At 49.3% G+C, this 27787-nt stretch overlaps 1 protein-coding gene across 1 annotated transcript in view; it reads left to right on the top strand.

The window, feature by feature from the left end:
- The window catches only part of KCND3 (potassium voltage-gated channel subfamily D member 3), a 202847-nt gene extending 181987 nt beyond the window's left edge, over positions 1 to 20860 (top strand). The window contains exons 2-7 of the mRNA XM_047871445.1: positions 9518 to 9680; positions 16343 to 16444; positions 16776 to 16865; positions 18332 to 18388; positions 19572 to 19819; positions 20547 to 20860. Of these exons, the coding sequence (XP_047727401.1) occupies positions 9518 to 9680; positions 16343 to 16444; positions 16776 to 16865; positions 18332 to 18388; positions 19572 to 19819; positions 20547 to 20748 (862 nt within the window). The 3' untranslated portion in view covers positions 20749 to 20860. The remainder of the gene's footprint in view (positions 1 to 9517; positions 9681 to 16342; positions 16445 to 16775; positions 16866 to 18331; positions 18389 to 19571; positions 19820 to 20546) is intronic.
- Positions 20861 to 27787: the final 6927 nt, after the last annotated feature.

Raw genomic sequence — 27787 nt, forward strand, 5'->3', positions numbered from 1 at the left:
CAGCCCGTGCCGCCACCTCCGGGAGGTCCTCTGACCACCCCCACCCCCAGCCTGATTCAGAGCCCCCTCCTTCATGCTCACACAGGACCCTGTGCACATTCTTCTTGTAGTATCATGCCATTGAATCATCATCGCGATTGCTTGTCTGCCCTCCCTGAGATCGTAAGCTCAGGGGACATGTGGGCAGAGGCTGTCTATTTAGCTTTGCACCCCTGGGCACTTAGCAAAGTGAGGGACACAGGGTAAACACCCAGCAGGTGTTTGATGAATCGATCCACCCGGAGGGTCAGGGGTGGAAACGTGTGGGCTCATGCAGCTTTGGGTGTGTGTGGAGTAAACAAAACAGGCAGGGCATTTCTCTGGGCCATGAGAAAGGCTCCGCCACCTGATTTCTGATCGTGGGGTCTTGGTTTCCTCATAGGTGCAATGGCCGGTCTGAGGCTGGTTGCCGGCAGCTCTCTGCCGCTCTGACATTCTGTGAGTCTGCAGATGTGTGACCTGTGGAGAGAGGATGCTTTGGAGCAGTGGTTCTCAAAGCCTGTTCCCCAGATGACCAACAGCAGTGTCACTTAGGAACGTGGTTAGAATGCATATTCTCAGGACACACTCCAGACCTGCAGAATCAGAAATCTGAGTGAGGTCGGAGCCCGGCAATCTGTTTTAACAAGTCCTTGTGGGTCATTCTAATGCACATGAAAGTTTGAGAAACAGTGGTTTAGAACAGCTCTGTCACCCGGCACAATTGCCGTGGGGGGCGGGGGGGGGGGGCGAGGCATGGAGACTATTGCCACAGACTCCCAGTGGCCAAGAACCCGCTGCTGTGACTGGCTGCGACCCTGCACCGCAGGCCAACCACACCAGTGGCCTGGAAGGGTCAGGCAGCCCCTTTCCCCAGGACTCTGTGCTGGCCGAACCCAGAAACATCTCCCTTCACACTTCTCTCCTTTCCTGCAGTAGGACACAGAGAAAGAGGGGTGCTCTGAAGCCATGGGAGGCTGGCTTGGAACACTGGCTTGGCCATGCAGATGACCCTGCACGTGGTACTCAGCCTCCCTCAGCTTTAGTTTCCTCAAAAATGGAGCTAATAATACCTCGTATGGCTGTTAGGAAGATCAAACGGTGCATGTTGATGCTAAATAAAAATAGATCGTTACTGAATTTTACAGTGACTGTTATTAGGTCCTCCTGCCCTGAGCCTCAGCTGTCCCCTCAGATGGCATCTTCAGAGGAACCTCAAGGTTCCAAAATGCCAACCCATCCTTTTGGCTCCTGGCTCACCACGGGGGCCATTTTGCAGGTGAACCCAGGAGAGTACTTCCCTGCAGGAACACAACTAAAGTGGGTTGGTTGTTTAGGGGGGATCGCGGGTGGGGGGAGAGGCACGCTGTAGGAAGGAAAAGTGATATAAGGCTTTCATTTGATTTCCCAAGTCCCGCTCCCTGAGAATCAACAGCACAGGGCTAAAGTCATTTGCAAGGGTATGGCTAGGCTGTTGCCCTGGAGGCAGTCACCTCTGAAGCTCCCTGTTGCTCTCTAACCGGCCAGGCTGGTGTTCTAGGGTCCTCCAGGATAGACTACCATTGTCTTTTGCCCTGGACAAGGAGGTGACCACAGGGGTCTGAGTCCCTAGAACTCGCCATGGTGCCCAGCCTGCCCAGAGAAGGCCTCTCCCCACCCTGACCCCACCCACCGGGACAACCTCCAACCCCCATCTGCATCCCCAATAGCAGGGGTCCAGGAGCAGAGGAGGAAACCAAGTTCAGGGGCCTCCCGGTGGAGAAGGTGGGTGCAGAAGTAAGTGTGGCAGTGAGGGGGAGACAGCCCCCTTGCAGAAACTCAAGGACGTGTCTCCCTGACAGAGCTCCCAGCAGCTGGGTCCTGAATGGGCACTGTCTGGCCTCCAGTAAAGAACGGACGCCCAGCCAGATGCGCAGCCTTGCCCCTGCCCGAGACGCAGGCAGAATCAGACCAGAGAGCTCAGCTCACACTTATCTCTCAGCACCTGGAGGAGGAAGTGAAGGCAGCAATTAATTGTACAAGGCGGGTGGTTTGTGCAGCTTAAGTTCAGATAAAAAGTTTAATTATCCCTAAACCCTAATACAAATTAATTAGCCTTCCATATTAGGAGGGTAAGCGTCCCTGCTCTTGCCACAGCCCAGACATCACTGCAGATTACCGAGGATGTGACAGGAAAGAGAGGTGGACAGAGAGGCGCTGAGTACCTGAGCCCCTCCTGCTCCGGGGCGGACCGCCACCTCACGTGCCACAGGTGAGGTCCTGGGTGAGCACCATAGTTCATCGTACCTGGGAGTCACTCCAGGAGGGACTTTCTCTTCCCTTCCTCTCCTCCACTCTCAGAGCCAGGCTGGGGAGTGGGGGAAGGGAGTCCTTATTTGCATGAAGAAGGAAGACAAAAGGAAATAAGGCTAAGGCCTTAAATTTTTTTTTCTAGGCCATGACATTTTCTCTTTTTCTTTCCTCACCCCTTTCTTTCCTCAAAATTCCACAAAGAAAATAGGCCATAGATGCCAGTAGCACTTAGAGAATCACTGTCCGCTCCTGCACCTCAGTGCTCCTGCCCAGGTGGGCCCCAGGGAGGCCGGGACAAAGGTCACTGCCCAGGAAGATCCTTGCGGTCATGATTAGCTGCTATTTAACGAGTGTTTACTGTGTAGCAAGCATGTAGTCTTTGCAACAACATTGCCAGGTATGTTTTATTCATTTACTCACACATTCCACCAACATTTATTAAAGTGTGAGCTGGGGAAGGAGCATGCTTGGATCTGCATTTTAAAAATGTGGCTCTTTGTGAATTTAAAAGGCAACAAAAGTGCAAGTGAGAAGGCTGGTTAGGAGGCTTTTGCTGACGTCCAGTCTAGAAGCAGCGGCGGTCTAGGCCCTGGATTTGTTTAATAAACACCAATAAAGTTCTTACTATGTGCCATTGAGCATTTTCCACATAGGACCTCGCTAATCCCCTGCAACAACCCCGTGAAGTGTAGGTACCACGGTGTTAGCAGTCCCAGGAGCTGTGGTCAAAGACGCTAAGGGGTTTGCTCAAAGTCACCCAGCTGGCAAGTGGCAGAGCCAGGATTTGCCTCAGAGTCCACACGTTTAACCGCTGCACAGGACCACTGAGGCAGTAGAGACAGAGGAAGGGGTGAGCTCCAGCTGACTCCCCAGAACCTTCCCCACCACCATCCTCGTCCACCTGCCTACTCCCCGGAGGAGCAGGAAGTGGAGGACAGAGCAGGGCAATGGAAACAGACGAACCTGGGGTTTAACCCAGACGGTTCGGCCACTTGAGGACCTTACACACGTCACTGTCCTCCCTGGACATGGGCTCCACGTTCCTATGGAGGGTTAGCCCTACCTGATGGGGTTACTGAGAGACCCACGGGTGCAGGTAAAGTTCCCAGGATAGGCTCCAGTACATGATTCCCATCCATCCTTCCGTTCTCCATCCCTTCTTCTTCAGGCCAAACGTTCCTGGCCCCTTGATCGTTTTCCCTATGAGAAGAGTTCCAGACAATTGACCATCCTAACTCTGGATGTGATCTAGTTAATCAATGTCCTGTAGAATATATAATGCCCAGAACTCCACACAGCAGCCTAGAAGTGGTCGGCCCCAAGGGGCAAGTCTGAACACCTACTCCTTCTTTCTGGACATTAGCTGTTTAGCAGCTGCATTATGCTGGTGGCTGTGTCAAAGTTAAATTTCCCTGGTGATTTTTAACACGGATGGCTTTCAAGCTGGTTTTTCCCATCAGCTATACAAGTCATTGATTATTTGAATCAAAATGCCAGTGTTGTCATTCATCTTTGTTAGATTTAATCTGGCTGGTTTCACCCATGATTACAACCTGTTAAAATCCTTTTGACTCCAAAAGACCTCAATTCATAGTAGCGCTGTCATTTAGAAATGTGAAGAGCTTGGTTTAAAATAACCAGCAGTAGACAGAGAAAGGCAGATACTCTGTGATTTCGCTTAAGCGTGGAATCTAAAAAAGAAAACAAACGAACAACCAAAACACAATAGAAACAGCCTCATAGATAAAGGAAACAAACTGCTGATTACCAGAGTATCTAATGGATGAAATACGTGGGGTAGATGAAGGGGATTAAGAAGTACGAACTTCTGGGGCACGTGGGTGGCTCTGTCGGTTAAGCATCTGACTCTTGATCTCAGCTGAGGTCATGATCTCACGGTTCATGAGTTCGAGCCCCATGTGGGGCTCTGCACTGACAGCACGGAGCCTGCTTGGAATTCTCTCTGCCTCTCTCTCTGCTCTTAGCCCATTTGTGCTCCCTCTCTCTCTCTCTCAAAATAAATACACTTAAAAAAAAGAAGAAGCACAAACTTCCATCTATGAAATAAATAAGTCACGGGATGTAATGCACACCGTAGAGAATAGTCAATAAGGTTGTAATAACTTTGTACAGTGACAGATGGTAACTACACTTATGGGCATCATTGCGTGATGTATAAAAATATCGAATCTCTATGATGCATGCCTGAAGTGAATAGGATATTGTACGTCAGCCCTACTTCAATAAAGAAAATTAATTTAAAAATAATAATAACCAGGGGCACCTGGGTGGCTCAGTTGGTTGAGCGTCCAACTTTGGCTCAGGTGATGATCTCACAGTTTGTGGGTTCGAGCCCCGCATCGGGTTCTGTGCTGACTGCTCGCTGAGAGCCTGGAGCCTGCTTCAGATTCTGTGTCTCCTTCTCTCTCTGCCCCTCCCCTGCTCATGCTTTGTCTCACTCTGTTGGTCAAAAATAAATAAATGTAAAAAAAAATTTTTTTAATAAGAATAATCAGCAGTACCCTTATCAACACCACCATCATCATCATCATTATCATGGGATCCAAGTGGAAGAAGGTTAAAATAAAAATGCTGATTTGTTGGTGTGCAGAGTCCAAAGGATTGAACAGTGAAGCCATAGGAATGGTGAGAGTGAAGCCGGTCCCCAGAATTAGGGCAGGAACTCAGTCTCCATCACCCTCCCTTTTCCTCCTCTCGCCTCTACCTATGCGTCAGCCTGCTCCCTCTCTGACTACAGCCTGGCTTCTTCCCGTGGCAGAAAGCGGCTCCAGGGTTTTACTTGTTGCAGCGTCAACCTCCTTGAAGAGATTGGCCTCATCTCAAAGGCAAATATCCGGGGAAGGGAGAAAGTCGCCGGTATCATTAGCCAGCGGGGGGAATACACTTCACACCCACTGGGACGGCGAGCCGCAAAAGACAGTTACAAGTGGTGGTGAACATGTGGAGAAAGGGGAGCCCCAGTTTAGTGCTGCTGGGAATGCAAGGGTGCGGCCACTCCAGAGAACAGTTTGGCAGGCCCCCTCACTGTTAAATGTGGAGTTACCACGGGACTCCTCAAAACTTGTGTGCGAACCTGCAGAACAGAATTTATTCATTTATTCATCGTAGCCTAGAAGTGGAAACAACCCGAAGGTCTACCCACTGATGAACGAAAAAGCAAAATGTGGGACATCCTTACAAGAGGATGTTTCTCGACAATAAAAAGGGATAAAGAAGTGACACCTGCTACAGCAAGGATAAACTGTGAAGCCTTAGCACATCACGCTAAGTGAAGGAAGGCAGACGAGAAAGGCCATGTATTGTATGATTCCATCTATATGAAATGTCCAAAATAAGGGAACCCGTGGACACAGTAAGTGTCTAAAGTAGTTTAGGGGTTGCCTAGGGCTGAGGGGGGAGAGGTGTGGAATGGTCAGCTACTACTATGGGTGTGAGGTTTGGGGTGGGGGTGGTGATGAAAATGTTCTAAAATTAGACTCTGGGATGGCAGCACAACTCCATACATACACTAAAACATATTGAATCGTATGATTTTTAAAAAATTTTTTTAATGTTTATTTATCTTTGAGAGAGAGAGAGCATGAGCAGAGGAGGGGCAGAGAGAGAGGGAGACACAGAATCTGAAGCAGGCTCCAGACTCCGAGCTGTCAGCACAGACCCTGACGCGGGGCTCAAACCCATGAACCATGAGATCAAGACCTGAGCTGAAGTCAGATGCTCAACCAACTGAGCCACCCAGGCGCCCCTGAATTGTATGATTTAAATGGATGAATCATATGATATATAAGTTATATGTTAATAAGGCTATTTTAAAAAAATGAATCCAGGAAAGGAGCTCATTGGCCCAGCTTGAGTCAGATGCCTCCTTCCAAACTTGTTAACTGCGCCTAGTGGCAGCAGGGGTGTAGGGGAAGGTTTGTAAGAATACGGCAGCTCCTCTGGACGGAGGTTCTGTCATAACAATGGCGGGGAGAGGCACAGTTCCTAAGTGGGTAGGCTATTAACAGACAAAACAATAGGTGCCCACCGCACTGGCTATTTATAGAGAATTTACATTGACCCAGAGACAACATTAAGTGCTTCTCCTGAATCATCTGATTAATTATTACAACAAGCCTGTAAGTTAGATATATAAAACCTCTTTTATATTGGTAGAGGCTCCGCTTAAATAACTTTCCCAAGGTCACTTAACCAGTAAGTAATGTGGGGCTGGGGATCAACCTGGGACCTGTCTCCGGTCTCCTCTCTCAATCATTAGGCCATGCTGCCTCCCTCTGGCTTTATATAAGTTGTTGAAACATTCTGGAACACACCACTGGAGACCTGGCTTTAGATTCATTCTTTATTTCATTGACTTATTTACCCTTTCACTAAAGGAGACCCTTGTAACACGAAAGCCGTGAACTTCCCTTGCTGGCATAGGACAATCTTTGGGAAGGGTCAGAAGCCTGGAGGTGTTTGTTCAACCCCTCCCGACCACACTGCTATCCACACCCGTTCCTCCAGCTTGTCAAGGGTACGAAGAACTGGGACGAGAGCACACCTTGCTAAAATCACGACCCGGCGGCCTCCTGATTCGCCAGCCAGTTAACCCTCTCAAAACAAGAAATAAGGTTAATTTGGCAAGTTGCGTGCTTAGTGAGCAATACAGCTAATTTTCCAAGCGTTCGCAAGCTGTCCACTTAATATCTGCTCTCAAATTCTGCCAGCAGTTTCGTGGCAGAATTGATGGATGCCAAGCCTGTTAGTCTGTGGTTTCTTGGACTTCCTTGCCTCCTCTTCAGAAATATCAATACAGCTGTTTTTGGCCTCCAGTCTCTTGGTATTTCTGTGCGGCGCCATGGTTTCTCGACCGTCATGGGCCGTGTTCTGCAACTCCATCTAAACATCCCTCCTGTCTCCTGGGGTGCGATCCAGGTGCGCCTGTGATGTGCCTCCACTGAAGACAGCTGGGCCCTCGCCTGCTCTCCCCTCCCCTGCCTCAAGCTCCTCATCCTTCTTCCCCACATTTGTCCCGGCCTTTCTCAGAGGAAGCCTGGTCTCCTGGGTGGGAAAGGCGGAGAGCGCATGGGAGCTTGGTTCTGTCATCTGTTACCAGTGGACCATCTGCGCCAGCAGCAGGCAGAAAGCTCTGCTCCTTGTTCTCTCTTCCAGTGGATAAAACCACCTTTCTGTGTCCTGAGCATTTCTCACCACCTCAGTCACCCGAAAATGTAGCCTTTCTGACGCTGTGCTTCCATACTCCTGCCATGCTTCATTTCCACCCATGGTCATGAGCTCGATGTGCACCTCTCCGTCACAGGCCGGAAAGCCCCAGTAACATGATTGGCCTCTATGGGCAACCCCCTTTTCTTCATCGTTGGGATTATTTGAACGTGGGACAATCAGCTGTGCTTTTAGAGTTTCCCAGCAACAGAGACCACAGAGGCAGCTTGAGGCAGGGCAAAGGGCGAGACACTGAAGGAGAAGGAAGGAAGGAGAAGGAAGTGCCTTCTCCAAAGAGGAACCTAATTCAGAAGGTGTTGAGGGGCTTCCGTGAGGTCACGTATTCACTCACCAAATGTCGGTCAATGGCTGGCATCGCCTCCCAAAAGCCCCTGGGTGCTTAGGAGATGAGGACCTCACACTTCTGAAACTGTTCACCCTATCCCCTTCCACATCCTCTCTGCATCCTCCAGACACCTGGGTCCCCTCAGGACAGGTGACTTTGAGCCCCACAATTTCAGTGGCATCAATTCTGGTCACCCTCCAAACACGGAGAGGGCAGGGGAGCGGGGAGATGGTGTCGTTGGCTTTGGCCAAAGGAGACATCAGAGCTCTTTGCTTAATAAGGCCTTTAATTTATCTCAATAAAGAAGATCCTCTCTGCATCCTCCGGACACCTGGGTCCCCTCAGGACAGGTGACTTTGAGCCCCACAATTTCGGTGGCATCAATTCCTGGTCACCCTCCAAACATGGAGAGGGCAGGGGAGCGGGGAGATGGTGTCGTTGGCTTTGGCCAAAGGAGACATCAGAGCTCTTCGCTTAATAAGGCCTTTAATTTATCTCAATAAAGAAGAGGCTACACACTTAACCACTGTGGAGAGTACCTTATTGATTGGAGGAGAGAGGCTCTGGCCTGCCTGCCCGGGGATGCGCGGGAGCCAGGCCAAGCCGGTCCCCGGGGGCAGCCACCAGGGTGTGAAGTACTTATGAGAGGTCCTCTGAGCTCGGAGAGGCACCAGCACTGTCCCAAAGTGGCTCCGCGGCTTCCAGGGCTGGGTTTTGGAGCTCACGGTTGCCCTCCAAGACAGTGTGGTTGGTGGGAAAGAGACGAAAGCCCTAGGAGTGGGTTTTAATGCCAGCCGTCCCCAAACGTGGGCAGTCTATCTGCCGGTGAGCCCGACTTCCTGTATCTGCACAATGGGGCCAAGGACTCCAAGCTCACAGGGTTTGCGGAGCTCATGTGAGGTAAGTGTGCAGGAGTGCTTTGTGCGTGGTGAATCTCCACGAGGAGAGGGCGGTTTTCTTACGTGTTATTTTGATAGACATACGTGAGATGGTGCTGCTTTCCTTCCTAATACTCACCCATGGCTGCTCGCTGCATTTGGGACAAAATCCATACTCCGTGTGGTGACCTCCACCTCCTTTTGTACAACCACCCTCCGTGCCCACCCCACCACCCACGGGTCTGTAATCATTCCCGCAGCAGGCCACGCTCCCTCTTGCCTCAGGGCCTCTGACTTTCTGTTCCCTCTGCCTGGCACACTCTTCCCCAAGTGTGTCCCCTGACCGGGATCCTTTACCTTCAGATCTCAGCTGAAATGTCAGCTCCTCAGAGAGGCCTTTCCTGACCACGCTCCTCGCACCTGGAACAGCACCTGTCTCTATTCTCCTCCTAGAAATAAAGACAAGTCAGTGTTTTTATGTGTTCACTCACTTGTTCATGGTCTTCTGCTTGTAGGTTGTTGGCTCTGGGAACACAGGGATCTTGTCTGTTTTTGTTCAGTGCCAGGTCATAGCAGGCACATAGTAGGCACTTTAAACAATTGTTGAATGAATGGATGGGTGGGTGGGTGGATGGATGGATGAATAGGTGGGTGATGGGCAGGGATGTCTGGCTTATTTCCCAAGTGACCCTTCTTCCTCACACCTGTTTCTCTCTCTCTCTCTGTCTCTGTCTCTGTCTCTCTCTCTCTCTCTCAGATATGGAGATATGGTACCCAAGACAATTGCAGGGAAGATTTTTGGCTCCATCTGCTCCCTGAGTGGTGTTCTGGTCATTGCCCTGCCGGTTCCTGTGATTGTTTCCAACTTCAGCCGGATTTACCACCAGAATCAGAGAGCCGATAAACGCAGGGCACAAAAGGTAAGCCTCGGCCCTGGGAGGCTGGGAGACAGCACCAGACAGGGGCCTGGCCCTCTGCTTTGTGCCGCTATCACAGTCAGGTCGCCAGGCCTGGACTGCCCGGGCGGATCCCAGCACAGACGGCCCCTGGCTTTGGAAGGTAAGGCAGCTTTGTGTCCCTCCCTCCCTACCAGTGTCCTGCGTTCCAGCTGCCAAGTGCAACAGACCCTCATTTATCCATAAGCTGATGATCTCCCTCCTGGATGTTCCACGCAGTTTCCTTGAGCCCGGGTTTCCCCTTCAAGACCTCAGCCACCAACACTCAGCAGTGCCTGGGCCCCTCCCTCTCCCTGCCAGGAGCTTACTGGGGAACATCATTGCTTTCCCATACCCTATGACGGCCTATACAAAACATCCGGACAAAACATAAATGTGCTGAGAAGAGAATGAATACTCAGGAAGGGGAACATCCTGAAGCCACTGAGCTCCAGAACAAACAGCACGACGGACGTGGGTCACCTCAGGGTGTTTAGGGTTAAGGCGCAGAGGTGCAGCTGAAGACCGGGAGGACCACTGCCCTGAGAAAAGTGTTGGCGGTGTCCAGAAGGCAGGTGTGAGAAGGCAGGGCAGGTGGATGCCCTCCTTCACTCACAGAGGAAGGGAAAAGTCTGATAGCTTTAGTGCACTTTTAGGGCATCCGGCTAGTGAATTGCCAGATTCCTATCAGGAAAGGGGAGGACCAAGGCGGGGGGGGGGGGGGGGAGGGTGTTCATTTCTCTTCTGACCTGGGCTGAAATAGGGTACCCCTTAACCTCCAGGGCGTACGGTCAGAGCCTTTCTGGCTACAGTGGACAGGGGAGACCTTGTTGAAAGAGTCACTTACGGAGGCCTGAGATTTCGTGTCCTTATTTTACTCTTCCTTCTCCTTTCTCCTTCCTTCCTCCCTCCCTTCCTTCCTTCCTTTCTTTCTTCCTTCCTTCCTTCCTTCCTTCCTTCCCCCTTCCTTCCTCCCTCCCTTCCTCCCTCCCTTCCTCCCTCCCTTCCTTCCTTCCTTCCTTCCTTCCCCCTTCCTTCCTCCCTCCCTCCCTTCCTTCCTTCCTTTTCCTTCCTCCCTTCCTTCCTCCCTCCCTTCCTTCCTTTCTTCCTTCCTTCCTTCCTTCCTTCCTTCCTTCCCCATTCCTCCTCCTTCCTCCCTCCCTCCCTTCTTCCTTCCTTTCTTCCTTCCTTCCTTCCTTCCTTCCTTCCCCCTTCCTTCCTCCCTCCCTTCCTCCCTCCCTTCCTCCCTCCCTTCCTTCCTTCCTTCCTTCCCCCTTCCTTCCTCCCTCCCTCCCTTCCTTCCTTCCTTTTCCTTCCTCCCTTCCTTCCTCCCTCCCTTCCTTCCTTTCTTCCTTCCTTCCTTCCTTCCTTCCTTCCTTCCCCCTTCCTCCTCCTTCCTCCCTCCCTCCCTTCTTCCTTCCTTTCTTCCTTCCTTCCTTCCTTCCTTCCTTCCTTCCTTCCCCCTTCCTTCCTTCCTCCCTCCCTTCCTTCCTTCCTTTTCCTTCCTCCCTTCCTTCCTCCCTCCCTTCCTTCCTTCCTTTCTTTCTTCCTTCCTTCCTTCCTTCCTTCCCCCTTCCTCCTCCTTCCTCCCTCCCTCCCTTCTTCCTTCCTTCCTTCCTTCCTTCCTTCCTTCCTTCCTTCCCCCTTCCTTCCTCCCTCCCTTCCTCCCTCCCTTCCTTCCTCCCTCCCTTCCTTCCTTCCCCCTTCCTCCTCCTTCCTCCCTCCCTCCCTGCTTCCTTCCTTCCTTCCTTCCTTCCTTCTTCCTTTCTCTCTTTCCACAAACATTTTCACACCTACTGTGTGTCAGGCCCTATGCTGCGTGCAGCTGGGTAGTTTTCTCACCCCCTGATCCCTGCTACTGGCCTTCCACCAAGCAGGACTTCCTTGACATATCAGAAAAATCCAGAATTTCAGAACATATCTGTATATGCTGACTGAAACGAAGTCACAGAGTTCATGAAAGTTCTGAAATGTATGGTAATTTACGTATAAAAATACTTAATAATATATATTATGCAACTATATCATGAATCCAGTTGGCTCCCACTTCTAACAGATCCCCTTGTGTGTGCCCTTGTGGTCACCCCCTCTGCCTGTGCTGAGGTGCCTTTTGACTTATCTTGACCTGGGTCTGTAATGTTGCCAGCCTGCCTTAGGTTCATCTTCTTGCTCTGTGCTGTCCTCTCCATCCTCTCCAGCACCCATTTCCTACCTTTTTGCCCAGGGTCCAAGCTTTCCCACCCCTACCCCGTGTAAGCCATCCCAGAAATAGAAGTCTTATCTTGTTCCCTGTTCAAGTCAGCTGGCAAATGTGAACAATATCTAAATTCATTATGCTGTCCTAAAGAAAGGGCTACAGGAAAACTAGGATCTGCCTTCCAAACCAAGGAGCCTGAGGCCTTGAAGAGCCGGGGGTCCTATAGCAAACCCCCCCACCCACCCAGGAGCTAGGCTGAAACAGGTGTTTGGTCTAGTGGGTGAGGGTCCAAGGAATCCCCAGCTCACACACTAGCCTCCTGCTGTGTCCACTCAGACTGGGCTTTAGGCCGCTCCTGTGGCTCCCTTGCCCTCTGTGCCCTCTGTGCCCTCTGTGCCTCAGAGCATCACATCCCCTGCCATTCTGCCCCTGCCAAGAACAGAACAGTGGTCCTTTCCCGTGGAACTTTAAAAAGCCCACCCCATACAGAAGGAATCAGCCTTGGCCTCTCCCTTCCTCTGGCTGCTAAAGATGATCCTCCCTCCCTTCTGCCTCCTTCCCCACCCTCTTCTCTCTCCCTCTGAAATCAGAGTAAATATTTACAGTGTTTTCACCTTGCCTGGATACTGTCTCTCCTCAAGGTTGCTCAACTGTCTCTTTCACCTTGGGTTTCTTCTGAGAGGCAAAAAAAAAAAAAAAAAAAAGAATACGGCCTGCTTCCAGCACTAAGTCTGTCACCATGAGGCAAGGAAGGCAGGTACAGAGGATGTAGTGACGGTGGAGAGATGGGACAGGCAGGAGGTCACGGAAGCTGAGAATTCTCAGCCCAGACCACATACTCAGGAGCTAGACAGCCCTGAGGGTTAGCTCCAGTCCACCTGCCTCAGGTGTAAAGGAAATGCTTAAAAAGTTATCATCCTTTCCTGTCACAACTGGTTTGCTTGAGATTGTTACTAAAATGGCTCCGTGACCATTCGCTTCAGAGACTAGGTTCTCGAAGCCACGTGAGTTGGAGACCAAGTAAGGAGGTCTAGCAGCGGACAGAGAGAGGGGAGCATGTGGAGTGGGAGGGTTTTTTCAGTGGAGATTTTTATTGAGATAATTACAGATTCACATGTAGTTATAAGATTATCACAATCAGGGTATGGATGTTGATACAATCCACCAATCCTATTCAGACTTCCCCAGTTTTACTTGTACTCATTGTGAGTATGTAAGTGTGTGTGTGTGTGTGTGTGAAGTCTGATACAGTTTCATCACCCATGCAGGTTCATGCACCCGTCACCTCGGTCAAGGTGCTGAATGGCTCTGACCCATAAGGACTCCTCCCAGCCTACTTCTACCCTGTCCCTAACCCCTGGCAACCATTTATCTGTCCTCCATCTACATGTTTTCCTTTCAAAAATGTTACATAAATGGAGGTGACCATTTGGGAGATTGGTAACCGTTGGGAGATCGGCTTTCTTTTCACCTCACGTAATTCCTGGAGATTCATCCAAGTTGTGTGTGTCAATAGTCCATTCCTTTTTCTTGCTGGGCAGTATCCCATGGCATGGATGTATCCCACGCCACGGGATTATAAGAACCACGTTTTTGGCTATTATAAAGTACTGTGAATGTTCATGAACAGGTTTTTGTGTGGACGTAAGCTTTAATTTCTCTGGGATGAGTGCTTGGGAGTACAGTTGGCCGTGTTTTCGTGTGGCTTTTCCGTGCCTCCCTCTTTTTCCTTCTTCTGCCTCTCCCAGGGCAAGAGATGTCCATACCCATGGCCCAGTAGTATCTGCCAGCCAGCTAGGAAGTGCTTCCTGGGGCCTGACAGATTCTTGAGCACAGATGCATCTGGAACCATACCCAGAGGGACAGCATCTTCCTTCCAGACCTCTCCTTCAACCCTGGAATCTCCATCCCTGTTGAAATTGCAACTTCCTGGGCTTTGCTAATCTGGTTTAGAAACTTGCTGGCAGGAGTTGAAATTGAGGGAAGGAGGAGGGGGATGTTATGGAGGCAGCATTTGACCTGAAGGTTGGAAGACCCTCCAGCCCCACCGCCTGGCCCTGGAGAAGTTACTTCCCCTTGTACCCTCAATTTTCTTGTCTTTAATGTAGCCTAGGTGATGCCCACATTCTCTTTTAACCTCTCACGTTGTGCTCATGACCAGGGGAGGAGAGAGAAGCTGACCAGTCCGCACAAGGATGAGCCCACCACAAGGGCCTTACTGATGGATTTCTGACCAGCTGTGGGGGATCTTCTTCCTTCCTGGGTCTTCACCAGCCTTGCTTGAGCTCCTGCTCAGCTCACAGCTCTGTGTTAGACGCTGAAGATAAAAATACCCATAGGCCAGACTCGGGCTCTCAGGAGCTCAAAGTCAAATGAGAAATCCTCACCAAATTTCATGTGCTGGGTATGGTTCTGCAAATACATTGCAAACCTCTTTATCCTGTGTGGGAAATGATTAAACAGCGTTGTGCATTTGATATGACAATCTGTTGCTCTAATAGAGCCCAGGGTAAGATAAGATTAAAAGAAGTGCCACAAAGGAGAACAGGAGAATCTTTCATCTCTAGAAAGTAATGAAGACAGACCCTGGATACGGGAAAGGTCTGGCTCTAAGTGGTGCAATCAAATTATAGAAGGCAATAATGAGCTTGACACAAGCGGATTTCCATATGCAGCTCTTAATACCCAGTCCTCACCCAAGGCAATAACAGCCGCATCCTCAAATGGCGGGCAACATGCTTGAACGTAGACATCTTGGCCGAGGGGAGGGCTGGCGCGGGCTCCCCAGGGAGGAGACCTGGAGCTGGGATGAAAGTTCTTTGCTCAGAAGAAGAGGACTGACAGGGCTTACTCACCATCCTTTCTTGGCTGGATTCCCCTTTCCATTCTCTCCATCCAGAGAAGCCCTCTTCCTCAGATTCCCAGGTAGATCTTCCGGGCCCAGGTCCTGGTCTCGTGCCCATATTTAGAAGCCAGGAAAGGGAGTTGAGCTGTCCCCACAGGGACACGTAGGCCACAGGAAACAAGAGATACAGTGTGTCCTTTGTGCTTCTATTGACAGCCTGGATCTGACTCCCTAGCATCTTTTGAGCACGTGAACCAGCCAAGCAGGACACTTGGAAGGGACACTCCCCCGTGCTGGGGAGAGAGTGACAAGAAATGGAAATTGCCACAATTTTCCAAGGACGCTGGTCCTGCCCAGTGTCCATGCCGAAGTTACAGAGAACTTCCGCAGAGGCAGGAGGAGGGATCCCTCTGCCCCAGGATGGGTCTGTGAGTCCGTGGGCTCTGCTCCCAGCGGCAAGGACCTGGAGCCAGCCCTGGATCTCCAGGAACCCGGACTCTCGCTGCATTTTCTTAAACCAGCAGGAAGCCCTCTACCGTTCCTTTCTCCCTCTTCTCCCAAAGACTCTTCCCTTTCAGCCTCCCTCTGTGGTTGTGCTGCAGTCATGGTGACACTGATTATGGTCATTAGGAAGGAAAAGAGCAGCAGCACGTTCAGTGTGTCCAGCCTCCCGGGCCTCTGCAAGCAAGACAGATGCACTTGCATTGAGATACCGGCCCTAGTTGTCCTAGTTAAAGCCAGAGTGGCATATGAAAATGTGTTCCACCCCCCCCCCCGTCATACACACACCGACCCCCATGTCACATGCACCTGCTCTCATTCCCACAGACACGCGTGACAAAAATATACATGTATTGGCACATCCATGCATGAATCCACTCCCCAAAACCGAAATGCAACTTTAAGTACACTTATTAATTTAAAAATTCTTAGGCATTGGGTACATATCAGTGAACAAAACAAGAACTCCTGTCCTCAAGGAGTTTACATTCTGGGGGACAGTTGCAAAATAAACATAGAAACCAATTACTACCTTAGTAATAAGTGCTAAGGGAAAAAATAGAAAGAGGGAAGATGTTAAGAAGTGGTGAAGGGCACATATGCACACTCCTTGCTTTCCTCATAATTAACTGATCCTTGGGCACCTGCTGGATGCGGGGAACCGCACTGGACCCTAGGGGACAATCGGGAGAGCTGTAACGTATGCTCCTTTATACCACTGGCAGTCTAGTTAGAGATGAGACATACTCTAATGTGATACTGAGTAGATAAAGGTCATAAAGCTTTTGGAAGGAGGGAGGACTTTGATGAGTGGTATTTCTCCTGCCGGGATTCCACCAGGGCTCTCCACCAGAGAGACGAGTGGAAACCCCCAGGAACTCTGACCAGGACCAAGCTGCACTAAGTGGGTACACAGAGTCTCAGACCCGGTCCCAGGATCTATAAATAGAGATCCGTGCGGCTGGGAAGAAGCCGCTTCCTCCCCTTCATCAGACCTCATCTGGGATCGCAGCCGTGCAGGGGCAGCCCGCTGCCTCTGGCTTTTCCTCCCAGGCTTGTCTCATTTCTCAGTCTCGCTCACTCTTTTTTCTCTGCCGATTGCAGAAGGCTCGCCTGGCCAGGATCCGCGTGGCCAAAACGGGCAGCTCCAATGCCTACCTGCACAGCAAGCGCAACGGACTCCTCAATGAGGCACTGGAGCTGATGGTAGGCGCCGGCGGGACCCGGGCTGGGGAGGTGGGCTTGCTTTCTCTTCCCAGGGGCACCGCCACCCCAAAGCCCCAACACGAACCCTAAGGAAGACATGTTTCCAGGGAGCAGCCCCGCCCACAGACCTCTCCCATAGGATTATCACCACTACCCCTAACCCAGCTGTAGACCAAGGGCCACCAGCCCGAAAGCTAGCATGTTCTATGGTGACCCTGAAATTTGGTCCATCCCGATTTTTTGGTGCTCTCCCACCTCCTGTGGAGAAGTGAAGAGATGGAGACGGGAAGAGTCACCAGCTTCATCCTTAGCCTCTTTTTTTTCTTCCTAGGGCACCCCAGAGGAGGAGCACATGGGCAAGACCACTTCACTCATCGAGAGCCAGCACCACCACCTGCTGCACTGCCTGGAGAAAACCACTGTGAGTCCCAGCCCAATGCGCTTCTTCTCACCCCGACCCCCGACTCTTTTCTGAGGGCCAGAACTCACAGAGAACTCTAGGCGCATGGCCTCGCCCTGGGCCCAGGCTTCAGAAGTCGGAGTCGCCTTTAGATCCAAAAAGTAGCAATGGGTTCTCTGTTAACCCTCAGGGGGGAAATCCCCAGTGAGTGGGGCACAGTCACCCGGGTAGGAGGCCAGCTCTGTCCTGCAGCAGTGCAGAAGGTCGGTCCCCCCACCCCCAGCCTTTCTGCAGACCCCTACATAGTCCCCATAGCCCACTTTGTGATCACTGAGAGCTAAGGGCTCCGCCTCTCCATTTCTCAGTTCCGGAGGCCATCACTCTTCAAAACTAAGGCCGAATTTATCCTAGATTGTTACAGAAGAGTGGAGAAGGGCGTCAGTTTTTGTCCTATCCCTCGGGCTAGGTTGCTGCAATTTGTGAGTCCTTCCTTTGCTCCCTACATAGCTCTTAGGACAGAAGACAGTGAATGAAGGAGGCGGTGCCTACATTTCTGTGGCCAAGGATGTTATCAGTACCACCGCTTCTTCATCACCCTGTGGCTCCCAGGGAGTTCAGACTCCACAGGGCTTATTGTTAAAATAGAGCCGTGGTTTAGGATGCCGTAGCTGGAATGTGGCATGATGCTTGTGCCTCAAAAACAGACTGAAAGGAAGGGCAGTGGGGCCAAGCCTGGACCCTTGGCAACAAGTGTTAGGAATAGCAGGGAAGAGGAGAAGTCAGGGTGGACAACCAAAGAGAGACACGGTGAAACCCTTCCCTGTTCCTTTCTAGGCCCTCCCTCCCCAGAGAGCCCATGATCAGGGCTCAGCATGCTAAGGAAGGAACTTTCTACTTCCGAATGTTCCATATCCTGGCCTCTAGATGCAGGGGGAATAGATGTTAGATACCTCTAAGTATGAGCCAAATGTGGACACTATGGATGGCAGTTGAACCCAAAGAGGGCTTCCAAAATGGGAAAGTACTCTGAAAACCCTAGTTTCTCGGATTTATCAACTATGTCTGACGGTCAAGGACTGTACAGGTGCATCTAGAATTTCTCTCAAAGACTCAGAGCTTGCCAACGGGATAGGCCCGGATCCAACTGCCCTTTCCGAGTTGCATGTGCTGGGTGGAATGTGTCAACTGAAAGGATGTGGGTAAAAAGATTTGGGTTTGAAGGGCTGGAATGTTGGCATTGAAGAAATGAGGCTTTGGGGCCGGAGGGACGGAATGCTGGCATTGAAGGGGTGGAATGCTGGATTTGAGGGAATGAATGTCGGACTGTGGGGGTGGGGGGCTGGGGTGAAAGAGACGGAATGCTGGATTTCGGGGTGGGAGGGCGGGGAATGTTGGGATGGAGGGACTGAATGTCGGTACTGAGCTTGGGAATGCTGGAATGTACAATCAATGGTGTTTTTATCTTCTGTTGGCATGTTGTCCTGTAGGGGTTGTCCTATCTTGTGGATGATCCCCTGTTATCTGTACGAACCTCCACCATCAAGGTATAACTTTTTAAAAATTCAATTGATGTGTTTTTCTCTCTGATTCTTCTGAGTCTGTGGATTTTCCTCCCTTCACCCCCCGGTCTGGTTCTCTGCATGTGCCGTTGGTTCTTCTGGGGCTTATTCCTACCTCTACTGCCATACCCAGTACCAGCTCAGGCTTTTTTTGTGCCCGACAACCCGACTGCCTTTCTGATTCCCTCTTTGGACCTCCCTGAGGGCGCGGAGGGGGTGGCGGAACGTGGCACCCATGTTGCTATCCCCTGGGCATCCGTGTGCCACTTTCCGGCCCCACAGGGACTCCTGGTACTGGCTGCTGGGGCTGGTCTCTCTCTGCACGCTGTTCTCATGCTCCCTCTCCCCAGACTTTCTCCTCACACTGGCGGCCTCGGCCAGACCGTTCATGCCATAGAGTTTTAGTCACCTTGGCGAAACAGCCGTTTTTTAAGTTATCCTGGGTTCAGCACCGGACGGCTGTTGTTAGCATCCCTTCCCATGCTTACATTAACGACTTAGGGAATCCTGTGCCTCCGGATATATTAGGGGTCCGTATCCCGTAATCAGGTGGGGGGGGGCAGGGGGAAGCACCGTAGTTAAAAGAAATCATAACCCTGACATTTTGGCCCCATGGGCCTCCAAGAGTAAATAAAGCCCTCTCAATTCCGTGAATAATCCAGGGCCTTTAAAAGCTGATGTCTCACACCAACCCGAGATCCATACGGATCTCACCCATTAGATCCAACCTAGCGTTAAAGACTGCCTAGCATACTGGCTACCCAAGGCCAGTGACTCCTTGTCTGCCACTTCCAGGAGGTCGTGTGCAAGCCCTGCCAAGCAAGGAAAGTCTGCTTCTAGCTCTAAGGACACCACTACACCCCTTCAGGCCCTTTGTATCCCTTCAGCTCAGAGCTGCAGGTGGAGTTATTGTCACAGCAGGATTTAACATTCAGGCCCCGCCCTTCGGTCTCGTGGCCAGGGCTGCCAATAGGAATCTTTTTCTTTCTTCATTTGGTGCCTATGGGACATCGCCCCTCTGGGATGCTTATCGGTGCTCCGGTGCTCCGCGCAGCTGGGAGCCTTCCTCTCCAAGGCCCAGACAGAGACAGGCGGCTCCACGGGGCATGGGGGGCTCATCCCCCTCCTTCCTGTCTCCTCTTCCTACTTCTCCTCCTGCTTCCCACAGAACCACGAGTTTATAGATGAGCAGATGTTTGAGCAGAACTGCATGGAGAGCTCGATGCAGAACTACCCGTCCACGAGAAGTCCCTCGCTGTCCAGCCACCCGGGCCTCACCACCACCTGCTGCTCCCGCCGCAGTAAGAAAACCACACACCTGCCCAATTCCAACCTGCCGGCCACTCGCCTGCGCAGCATGCAAGAGCTCAGCACGATCCACATCCAGGGCAGCGAGCAGCCCTCGCTCACTACCAGGTGGGTGGCTTCCATCCCTGCCAGTCCCCAAGGCTTGAGTCGCGCCAGTCACAGAAGGAAACAGTCTCCGCGTTAGGAGACCCCCCAGCCCTCCCTCCCCCTTATCTAATGCATCATCCTTGCAGGTTAACCCAAAGGCTCTTCAGATGCTTGGGAGGATACCATAGCAGGTTTAGGCCCAATGTGGGGTTAGATACTGGAAGATACCAGAAACAGTAACTGGCCATGGTGGTGGGGGGGGGAGGGGAGGAGGGGGATGTACCCCAGTGCAAAGAATGGACTGTTTTCTCAAGGAAACAAGTGCCACAGTTGTGTTAGACATGGCTCATCTCAGGCTGCTGTTGAACCACAGACTGACCTTTTTCCTCCTTTCTCTGCTTACACTTTAGGCCACTTCCCACTATCTCCAGTGAGTGGCAAGGAATTCAGGGAAAGCAAAAAATGCCACAAATGATAGGTAAACAGTCGTGGGAGGGGGTACAGTCTAACGTATCCCCTGAATTCCAAAGGCCAGCATACGTGACTTTGCAATTGTTAGAAATGATCATTAGAACGGGTAGGGACAGGCTAACTACCAAAAACGGAGACAGAGGGACACTGGAGCTTCCTCCTAGTTACCATGAGTTAGACATGTCAGAGTCAAGGACACTTTGGGACACCAGCAAGAGGAACCATCACCAACTCACTCTTTATTTTCTTCTTCTTCTTTTTTTTTTTTTTACCCCAGTCGCTCCAGCCTTAACTTGAAAGCAGACGACGGACTGAGACCGAACTGCAAAACATCCCAGATCACCACAGCCATCATCAGCATCCCCACCCCACCAGCGCTAACCCCAGAGGGGGAGAGCCGGCCGCCCCCTGCCAGCCCCGGCCCCAACACGAACATTCCTTCCATAGCCAGCAATGTCGTCAAGGTCTCCGCCTTGTAAACCCACTGGACAGAGGGCCGGCGCGGGGAGTGGGAGTGGAAGGGGCTGGCATGTTGGTGAGTGGCCAGTGGGACCACTCCCTCCCCGTCCTCGCTATCTCTGCCTGCCCTGTTGCACCCCTAGCACTGAAACTTGTGCCTGGAAGGAAAAGGAGGCAGCAAAGGGGCACCCGAGGTTCACTGCTGCTAGCACGGATGGACGTGGCCGTGGCTGTGGCCCTGTGGTCCTGCATCTGGGGCCAGAGGAAGTGGGGTGGGGGGAGATGGGGGATGGGGTGACGGGGGTGGGAGGGTGGTATAGAGGCTGTGTGCCAGGACGGGGCCTGGAAGGGGGGGAGCCTCAGACCAAATAACAGTTGTTTCTGGAGCCCCCAGTGAGGAAAATACAAGACCAAGAGCAGCACAGAGGCCGAGTTGTCACATGCAAAACAGGAAGAAAATATAACACTGTGTATTTAAGCACCTTTTTCAAGGCTCTTAATGGATAATATTTATTCATGGGAAAAGGTGGAAAACAAAACACCAACGGATTTTTGTGACATATTTTTCTCCATGGACCCAATACCTTTGAACCAAAACAATGCATTTTGTGAGGGTTTTTTTTTTCTTCTTTTATAGCAGAAGCTTTTAGGCTAAGAAGTCCGTTATTGCTGAGTTCTCTCTCCATTCCCCCAGGTGGGTGAGGTCAACTGAGCCTGGGCCCCCACTGCCCAGCTGACCTGCACAGAGCTGCCAACTGACCACACAGCAACACTTACCCTCTGTATGTCCTCTGTCTCTGTCCCTCTCTGCTTCACCCCCTGGCTGTTCTTCTCTGTGTCCAGCCATCTGTCTCTACATGGACCCCGGTGATCCTGAGACGTGTTAGTAAAGCCTTCTCCTACTGCCAAGCACCTGCAGACTCGTGCCTGCAAGTTATAACTGTGTGAATGCAGCTGTGGAAGAGAAAAGAATAAAGCCAAAAAGGGAGAGTTTAGGGATGAGGGAAGTCCACTCCCTTGTGGTTGGAACCACTGGTGTTTGGGGAAAAAAGGGACTGACCAGAAATTTCACGCTGGGATCTTGACACAGGAAATAGCCAATACCTGAGAGGCGTGGTCGAATCTGGTGTGTGCCAGTGAAGAGAGAAGAGCCCAGGGCTCACAGCTGTAGTCGGCCCTGGGGGCACCTTGTTACGTACCCTTCTTACAGGACCCACCATAAAGCCCATCGGAACTCTGCCAAGAGGCCCCATTAACAGTTTCATGCAGAAAGGGCAAGGTTCTGACTTACCTTACAATTAAGGCAACTCCCATCCGGAGGCTGCGGGAGATTGAGCCTGTGTGCTTCAGTGAAGGATGCTCCAAAGTGCAAAAGCAAGTGAGAGATTCTAGATGAGTCTTACGTGGTCTGAAAAATGACTTCTGAAGAGTCTTCAGGCCTGATGTCCCTGAAGGTAACTGAAATGGGGGCGAAGCCTGATCACCTCCGTGCAAGTGAGGGAGTGACTGTTAACTTCTGGAGAACCTGTTCAAGTGGTTTGCACCCTGGTGGGACTGGGAAAAGCATTTCTGGAAGCCTCCCACCATTTTCACTGCTTAGAGCAGAGCAGGTGGGCCTCAGGATGAGAGACAGGCCCCTTCCCGCCCTCCCCAGTTGCAGTCTCTCTGGCTTGGCCTCCGAGATTCAGGAGCTCCTCATCCATTCTACAGTTTAGTGGTTAACAGTTCAATTGTAGGCCAAGAGCCTCTCTGCCTGCCACAGCCATCTAGACAAGTTGCACTAGTCAGGAACCTAAGGACACCTTCAGTGGGCTTCCTTATGTCCCCAGCTCTGTTGAGCCTGTGGAAGGGGAAGGCCAGTGGGTTCTGAGATGGCTCCTAACCAGAAGGTGTGCAAAAGGGCAGAGGAGAGGGAGCCTTCGACCTTTATCTCATTATACTATCCTCACTGACCACTGACTGAGTCCTTTCTCTCGGTCCAGCCTCCAAGATTTCCCCCTAATATGAGAATGGGGTGGTTTTGACCTTCTGAGCCTGTGGTCTAAGTAGACAGAAAAGACAGAAAACTACAGATGAATATACACACAGGAATATGTACACAGGAATACACACACACACACACACACACACACAATAACAACAACCTAAACACACCTGAGAATCAGTACTTAAATCCGTTCACTTCATACACATATCCCATTAGGGAAGGGGAAAGACTGGGCTGGACTCCATCCAGAAGGCAGGCAAAGGACTAGAAACAGATTATTTCCTTTGAAAGAATGGTAATGGAACAAAATTAAGCATATCTAAGTATCTAAGTTTACATCATAAAAACTGAGTCACAGGGTGCCTGGCTGCCTCAGTCAGTAGAGCACACAACTTTTGATCTCAGGGTCATGAGTTCAAGCCCCACGATGGGCGTGGAGCCTACTAAAAAAGAATAAAAACTGAGTGTGGAGTAAGGAATAAAGAGGTAAATAGGAACATGGTTGCATACACATACAAACTGCCTGTGTTTAAGAACCGGTCATCACAGGGTTAGAATAATAACTGATCATTATGACTGAGCGTGTTAGTGCTTCCCACAAAAATTAATGAACAAATTTTTAAAATCATATCCCACATAATTTCTCATTTTTTGACCCTAATTAACTATTTTGTATTCCTTCAATTTCATTTATAAATCTCACATTAAGCCAGTTCCTAAGAGACTTCAGACTGTCCCCTTCATCTCCATCCCCCAACGTAGCTGCAGCCAGGGAGAAGAGACCCAGCTCACCAATGGTCCAAGAGATGTCAACCCAGGAAAAGGACTCCTCTACACAAGAGAGAACAGCAAGACTACACTGTTAGAAGACTTTTGTGAGTAAACAAAAGGGCCTAAGTGTGCTGGATCGGTTCAATGACTAACTCATTGGCCAGTGACCGAAGAACCGGGATATCAGGGTTTTCTGGAGGCAATGGCTTTCTGGGGCTATGATTCCTGAGTTTCTTGAACCACTTCAGCATAATAGAAGATTCCCGAAACACCTTGCCCCATTCAGTCCCACTAAGCATCAGAGAGGGTTAAAAATAATAATGATAGTAATAGGCTATGTTCAAATGAGTGGAAACTTAGAAAACATATTAAGAATGTATTAGAACTAAAAGGCATTAAGAATATCTAATTGATTTTCCAGCATAGAAAGCTGAGGCCCAGAGAAATTAAGTGACTTGCTCAAGGTCATGCAATCATTTAATGTACTAGCTGGGACCAGAACACAAGGCCCTTGGCTATTAGTCTAATGCTTTTTCCACTACATTCGCTGCCTCTAGGAGCAGTGATGCTTCGGAGAAGACCCATCAAAGAATACATGCTGTAATTAGAGACATAGTCTTATGTAAATGTCAATACCACTTGGACACAGCCCTTGGAAACCATCTGACTGTGCTAATACAAACCATCTTTTGAAGCCACCATTCTCTGGGTGGAACCAGCTATGGACTATCAATTCTGTCCAAAACAAACACAAACAAACAAACAAACAAAAGGTGAACAAGTGAACAGTTTTCCTTCCGTCGAATGCTACTTCTTCTTAATGAAGAGAGGGCTAAAACATTTCAAAGCATCCCTTCTGGGGTCCTTTTGATCCTTACTACTATCTCTGATGGTAGTAGGTCAAGTGACTAAGTCCTTGATTCACAGAGAGGGAAAACAGGTGGAGAGAAACTGAGTGACACAGCATGGCAAGTGAGTGGCAGAACCGTGATTGTGATCCAGGGCTTAGACTTCTCGCCCTGAGATTTTTCTTCCACATCATGTTGCATTACTCTGGGGCTTGCTTATATTTTTAATACTTGGATTTCAAGGGTGGTGATTAGGGGGAGGAAGCATTCCATTCAGGAGCACCGGGAACCGGGAACTCCAGAAGCAAACTCTGTACGATTTCGCCTTCATCCCCCATTCTTAGAACGTGTCAAGTTCAGGACTAACTTCCGACTGAAAGACCAGATATTCTCACTGACAGTTGGACATAGTCTACAATCACATGGGAGTTTAAGGCCAGCAAGTAGAAAAGTAAAACTGAGGGGAACAAAGAATTTGAACAGAAATTAAAGTGGACAGTTAATGCTGATCCATGGTTAACAAGAGTCACCTTGTGAATGTGCTAAGGACTTTTACCTAGTTTTCAAATTACCATTCCTGCAGTTCAGGATCGTGTCACTTATTGGCCAGAATATAGGCAGAAGTGTACATTGAAACGCGTATGTAGATTTTTTTCCTTGACTTTTTAACTTTGCAGAGGTAGTGGTTGTAATTGAGCTAAATCTAGATTCTAAGATTATCAACGAAGTCCAGTGGTCCAGGCTCCCTCACTTCAATTATCAGGTAGCTACAAGGCAGAAAGATCCCAATGCTGTTAACCTAAGGCAATAGTAGTTTCCCTTCTAAACTAGTTGGCATGGTAACCATAACAAGAACCTGGAAGACTTTTATTTTCCCTTTCTGATTTCCTTATGAAGTCTCATTTGCAAAGCTTTAAACTGACTGGATGAAGGAAAACCATTTTTACGATCCATGACCCTTGGAGCCCAAACAGGATCATGAAGAGAAAGTGGCTATCAGAAAAAGAAATAGCTTTAAAGGGGTTCCTTTTGAGTCTTGTTTTCTATTCAGAATGTTCTATGTTTTTCTCATCAAGTGTGGGAATGACATTTATCTTAGCAGGTTACTTAACTACACTGGATGATGTCACTCTAAACCAGTGTAGGGCACTGACCCAAATCCTGGGGGGGCTCCTTGGACCAATAGACTATTTTACAAACCTGGGAGGTGGGAGGGATGGTATATTTTTGATAATCAGACATTCCAATGTAATGTTTTCCTTAGAGGTCACCTCCCCATTAATGTTATCGTGAAAAACATCAAGTGTGTTCTTTTCTATTTTCATATAATAAATGGGCTTTGCTTACCAACATCACAATGGCAAAGAAATACTGTACAAAACTGCAGGAAGATAAAACATGTGAAAACTTTGTATGAAAAAAAAAAACAACTCTTGAGTTTCCTGTCGTCTTCTTTTGAAACTGTAGTGCATATGTTAAAACGTATTATCATTTACAGTATTGAGTCATGTGCCACTGCTGTACCTGATGTATCCAATCTGGATTAAACAAACTATGTGCCACAAACCCTAATGTGATTAGGAATGTTTGTTTTAATACCAATTCTCCTGCTATACACTAGAAAATACGGGTAATTTGAACAGAGAGGCATTCTATCTCGCCAAAGAAAAGCCACAGAATCTCAGAAGTGTGTGTAAGGGTCTCATCTCATCTTCCCTCCTCCACCCTCCCTCAACGCGAGCAACCTCTTGATGACCTGGATCACAGATCTTGCCTGCTCCCATGCTTTAGTCATGGGTGTCCACAAGCACTGGATTGCATTTGTCAACAGCCCTATTTTGAGACCAGCCCCGTATTACTAAAAGAAAATCTGCCTTTACATAGCAGTACTGGTTCTGCTGAGAATATATTTACTCCTTCATCTAAACCAGGGTCTTAAAACTAAAGAGAAAACCCAAAATTAAATGATGTGTAGGGTATGGCAGGAAGCTTGGGAATTAGGTGATGGAGCCTTACATTTAGGTTCTATTGCTTACTTGCACGATTTCCCATCAGGCACTGTGTTTCCTCATCTTAAAAGTGGGGGTACTGGATTAGATATCTTGAAGATTTGCACTCACCTTAGTAATTCTGATTTAGGTTAACGAGAAGAGGCATTTTCATATTCCACCATAATGTGAACAACACACATTCCCAGCAACAATGGAAATCCTTTTAATTTCCCCATGACTACATCCCAATGAAAACCATGATAGAAATGGAACAACGTCAAGGCAAAAATGCATGATGCCCAAAGGCCTTTGAAGTTGGCCATGAAATTCAGACGCTCATATCCTTATCACCCACTAGGTGTCACTACGGATCCACAGCTCACATAATCCAGAGACCAGAAACTGGAAACCAGATGTGCACGGAGCAATACATGCTCCTTTTTGCTAAAAAAAAACACTCAGTGTTAACTGGGACATAGGTGTTTGTTGACAGAGGCACAAAACAATATTCTGCCAAAACAATAGAATACCCTTGTGAAGGATCCAGTTCCAAGGTCAGCTATGACTATCAAAATTATGTTTTCTTAAAGATTAACAGGTTCATTTACATTTAGGGGAAGGGGAAAAAACCGAAAACTTCAAAACTATTCCTTGTCTCATATGATTTGATCTGCAAGTACTACAATTCCTATTCAATTATTTTTACCACTCAGGGGCTAAAGTTTACCTTTAAACCACACTTTCTTTTAATATTTTTTTAACATTTATTTTTGAGAATGAAAGAGACAGAGCTTGAGCGGGGGAGGGGCAGAGAGGGAGGGAGACACAGAATCCAAAGCAGGCTCCAGGCTCTGAGTTGTCAGCACAGAGCCCAACGCAGGGCTCGAACTCAGACCACGAGATCATGACCTGAGCCAGAGTTGGATACTCAACTGACTGAGCCACCCAGGCACCCCTAAATCACATTATTAAAAGGTAAGTGATGCTACAATACTTAATCTACTTTAGAAAATGTTATTTTTATTACCCAAATAGTTTGTCTTCTAAGTCAGAATTATCTAGAGCTGCAGGTTTCCTAGAGATTTCTCTACATGTTAATACTACTAACCTAATTTAAATTAAAGCTTAACTAGAATAGTGGTATTTAGTATATTGTTTAGTATTCTAGAATTCAGACATTAAGCCAATTCACACTAGCCTTCATCCAAATCACCTGAATTTATCAAGGCTCTCTATATTCATAAACTGATTTTTCTCTTCCAGAACTAGAAAGTATTCTCTCTTATTAGTCATATTTTAATTAAATCTTGGAACTGGAAGGGAACCTAAAAATCTTCTAGTCTAACCCCCTCATTTAATTGATGAGAAAACTGGACCCTAAGAGGTCATCTAACAGGTACAAGGTGAAAAAGGAGGTGGCAACCATCTCTGCCCTGACAAATGCTCTTTCCACTACACAATA

Source organism: Prionailurus viverrinus, chromosome C1, assembly GCF_022837055.1.
Source record: "Prionailurus viverrinus isolate Anna chromosome C1, UM_Priviv_1.0, whole genome shotgun sequence".
NCBI classification, from domain to species: domain Eukaryota; kingdom Metazoa; phylum Chordata; class Mammalia; order Carnivora; family Felidae; genus Prionailurus; species Prionailurus viverrinus.